Source organism: Rhagoletis zephyria, unplaced genomic scaffold, assembly GCF_001687245.7.
Source record: "Rhagoletis zephyria isolate East Lansing unplaced genomic scaffold, Rhagoletis_zephyria_1.1 Rzeph_scaffold_09594, whole genome shotgun sequence".
Classification (NCBI taxonomy): domain Eukaryota; kingdom Metazoa; phylum Arthropoda; class Insecta; order Diptera; family Tephritidae; genus Rhagoletis; species Rhagoletis zephyria.
Window position 1 is genome coordinate 1 of NW_016166672.1, and position 3,868 is coordinate 3,868.

Sequence of the window (3,868 nt, forward strand, 5' to 3'; positions counted from 1 at the left end):
GATACCGTTACAAATTTCTTAAACAATATTTATTTCAGAAGAGCTGGTGGCCATTTCTATACAGTGGATCCAATTTTTATTGGTTTAGAAGCAACCTACCGAACGAGCGATATCTTATAAAAAAAAAAACGAGAATATTTTTTAACAATAGCGACACATTACGAAAATGGTTGCGTTCCCTCGATTTTCGCGAAAGATGAAAAAAATATTGAAGATTATTTATTTAATCTTCTTTCAAACAGATGGATTCGTATTGTCAAAATAGAAGGATCTGGGAGTATTAATTTTGAGTTGCTGAATTCTGTGGCCAGTTAATATCGGCAACAGCTGCATTGCTCACGGTTGAGAAGAGAGAACGAGGACAAAGTCAAAAAGAGTCCACTCTTTAAATCGATGGCATTCATGTTTCTGATATATTCCCATTTTGATTGTATTTATGATGTATTGCGGAACGTCTATCCGCCATCAACTCGTTGTGTAATTTGCTTTGGTTGCAAACCGGTTTCGGCGTTGTGCCATCTTCAGTGCAATTTTTCATTCACCTTTTTCAGCATCTCTTGGTCCGGATTCAAAAATAAAGTCAACTCCTTTTTTCCTGCTAAATAAAAGTATCAAGCAAAACACAAGCCTGCATTATAGAGAGCCTGAATGCATTAAATTTATTGTGTTCTCTCACTTTTCACTTTTAGAACTCTTGCAAGCAGTTTCTCGCGTACGACCACATTTCCAACGACCGCTTGGCATCGTATTTGGCAATAAAACTGTAATTTACGTTGACGATCCCGCAACAATGGAACAGTTTTTCAACGCGCCTGAATGTATAGACAAGTCGTTTTTTCAAGAGGGGTTCTGCTTGCGTCGTGGTCTTTTACACGCTAAAGGTACCTAGTAGGAACTCGAATATCAATCAGCTTAACATAACAAAAGTATGTATGTGTGTGTAGTATTTATAATATACATATGTATGTATCTCCTAAGGCGCTGCCTGGAAATCTCGTCGACGTCAGCTGGACCCGGCCTTCGGTTCTAAAGTTTTACTCAGCTTCATTGACACCTTTAATACTGTGGGCAATCAATTGGTGCATAAATTCGAAACGGAATTGCTTGGTGACAATATTCAATTCAATGTACTTGATGAAATGTTTTGCAGAGCTGTGCTCGAAGTCTCATGTCGTAAGTGTACATACACTGAGGGAAAACATTTTAGAATAAAAAAAAAACGTACTAAATTTAAAAAAATACGCATATGAAAGAGCACCAACCCAACTCTTTTTTTCCATCGGAATTATAAAATCTATTGTATTTTGGGATTTCCACCATATTTTGAGAAAAATATACAGAATTACATGAGTTGTACCAATTTGAAAATACCTCCAAAAATGTAAATTTTTTATAATTAAAATTATTTTTAAAAAATATTTTTTCCAAAACATCACTTCCGATGATAGAAGAGTTTAAGCTTAGAAGGCCTCCAAAATTTTTTTTATTAATTTTACCAACGGAACAAAATTATGACATTTTTGAGGGTATTTTCAAATCAGCACAGTTCGCGTAAATTTGATTATTCCTGTGGTGAGGTAACCTAATGTACATATGTATGTAAAAAATTCCAAAACTTGTAATAAATGTTTTAATCCATTTTAGAGACAACAATGGGCACTGAAACTAACTTCACAGCTGCAGACACTCAAGGGATTGCAAGAACCTATAGCGAGTAAGAGGCTACATTTTATTAAATTTTGAAAAAATTTTTTAATACTATATTTGTATAACCGCTTTTATTGATCAAGGCTTATGCATATATCAGCGTTGAAAGGCACGAAACCCTGGCTGCAAGTGGATTTCATATTTCGTCTGCTAGATGGCAAAAACTATAAACACTGCAAAGAACTTATGAAACATTTGGAGGACTTTGTAAAAATCGTAAGTTATAAAAATGTGTGGTGATGGAAAGAAGGAAGTGGGTCGCAAACAAAGTTTATGAATACCGCGCTCCTCTAAATTGACAGCTTACTTAGAGAGAAATTGAGTGAGGCATACAAATTTTCATTCTCAACTCGTACTAAAAACGGGAAAAAGTACTACAGTGAAACCTCGATATATCGAAGGTGAAGGACTTGGACAAATGCTTCGTTATATATCGACCCCTAACCGCCAAAAAGATGTAAGCAACATTTTTTCCGAAATTTCAGTTTTGATGCAGAAATACTCCTAGATTCATTTCTGTATCAAAAAGAAAATTTGGAAAACTATGTCGCTTACTTCTATTTGACGGTTAGGGCTCGAAATATCATGATCATATTAATAGGATATCAAAACGTCGCTACAATAAGAAATACAAAATTTTTGAAAAATTCGCTATAAGTACAGTTTATTTACTTATTTTATTTATTTTTTTTATAACGGGCATCTACTCGTCAACATATTCAGACTTTGCTATGTAGTGCTTTTAAGTCGACACTTCGCTATATAGAGGCCTTTGCAGCTGGAACTTTAAGCGTCCACTTCTCGTTTTATCTACGGAGCATTTTTGTATAGAAAAATCCGCAGCAAGGAGGTTTTTTAAGAAACTCAGCAAATATTTTGTTACATTGATTTTTCAGTTTTTGTTCAAGGCTCCTTATATCGAGGGCTCACTGTAGATATCCTTTTTAATATCCTACTATCCTAATTATCTCCTCCGACCAGTAAACTGAAATATCTCAATCTCTACCCGTCTAATTTTTTTCGAAAGCGATGGAGACCCAGGGAAAGCAATTACAAATTTTTTATGTTGTATGAAATCGATGTTTACAGGATATCACCTGTTTAATTTGGCATCAGCCTAATAAGTAAGCACTTCTTACCTTCTTATTTATTAGATCGTACAAAAAAAGCACGCCGAGTGGAAGGCGGAAAGTCAGAACACACTCCCGAGCACAATTTATCCCGATTCTAATCATGCTGAAGCCACAGTAGATTTTAAGAATGCCAAGAATATTTCCTTAGAAAATCCAGAACGAAAGCGTATTTTTATTGAGCAAATATTTCATATGGTCGATTCGGGTGAACTTCATATGGAGGATATTCTGGATGAGGCGCTATCCATGTTGATGGTGGTGAGTGGGAAATGAGCTCAGTTAGTTTCCTGTTCTTATAGATATTTTTAAATATTATTTCTTCTTTGCAAGTCATTCGAAACGATTTCAACAAGTGTTCTGGTCAACGTGCTGCTTTTGGCTATGCACGAGGATTGTCAGCGTAAATTACGCGAAGAAATCGCAACAACTTTTCCCAACAAATCACAAATAATCAATATTGATCCAGCGCTGTTGTTGCAAATGAAATATCTTGATGCCATCGTTTATGAATCGCTGCGCTTGCTCACCACCGTACCATTCAATATGCGCGCTGTGAGTAGAGATTTTTATTTTCAACTAGCCACTGGCAGCGGTTCAACTACTCGGCGAGTCAAAGTACCAAAAGATACTGCCTTGGTATTTGATGTTTTCAATATGCAACGTGATGCCAAGTATTGGGGTGCGCATGCCAAAGAATTTCACCCAGAGCATTTTGCAACAGGAAGTGGTGGATCAGCGGAACGGCATCCTTATTCATTTGTGCCATTTGCCAAGGGATTACGTTACTGCATTGGTAAAATTGAAATTAATATGTATGTGTGCATCTGTGATTATGTAAATTAGACCGTACCTGTGTAAAAAAGTTCGGCAAGGTAATTTCGAAAAAAAAAATCAAAAACAGATTATAAATGTCGCAGATAGGATGTATAATGTAAAAAACCGATCCCTAGGGGCGGCAAAATTTTTTTTTTTCGAAATGGTCTCACAAAAATACTTTAGACTCGGGGGTATTCGGCCAACTTTTTTTG

General features: G+C 35.9%; 1 protein-coding gene across 1 annotated transcript in view; it reads left to right on the forward strand.

Annotated features, from left to right (window-relative positions):
- Positions 1-689: 689 nt before the first annotated feature.
- Positions 690-3,868, forward strand: part of LOC108375904 (probable cytochrome P450 318a1) — a gene marked incomplete at its 5' end in the record, with an annotated part of 13,091 nt that continues 9,912 nt past the window's right edge. Inside the window, 6 exons of the mRNA XM_017632054.1 lie at positions 690-881; positions 979-1,173; positions 1,645-1,714; positions 1,791-1,923; positions 2,862-3,098; positions 3,171-3,633. Of these exons, the coding sequence (XP_017487543.1) occupies positions 690-881; positions 979-1,173; positions 1,645-1,714; positions 1,791-1,923; positions 2,862-3,098; positions 3,171-3,633 (1,290 nt within the window). The remainder of the gene's footprint in view (positions 882-978; positions 1,174-1,644; positions 1,715-1,790; positions 1,924-2,861; positions 3,099-3,170; positions 3,634-3,868) is intronic.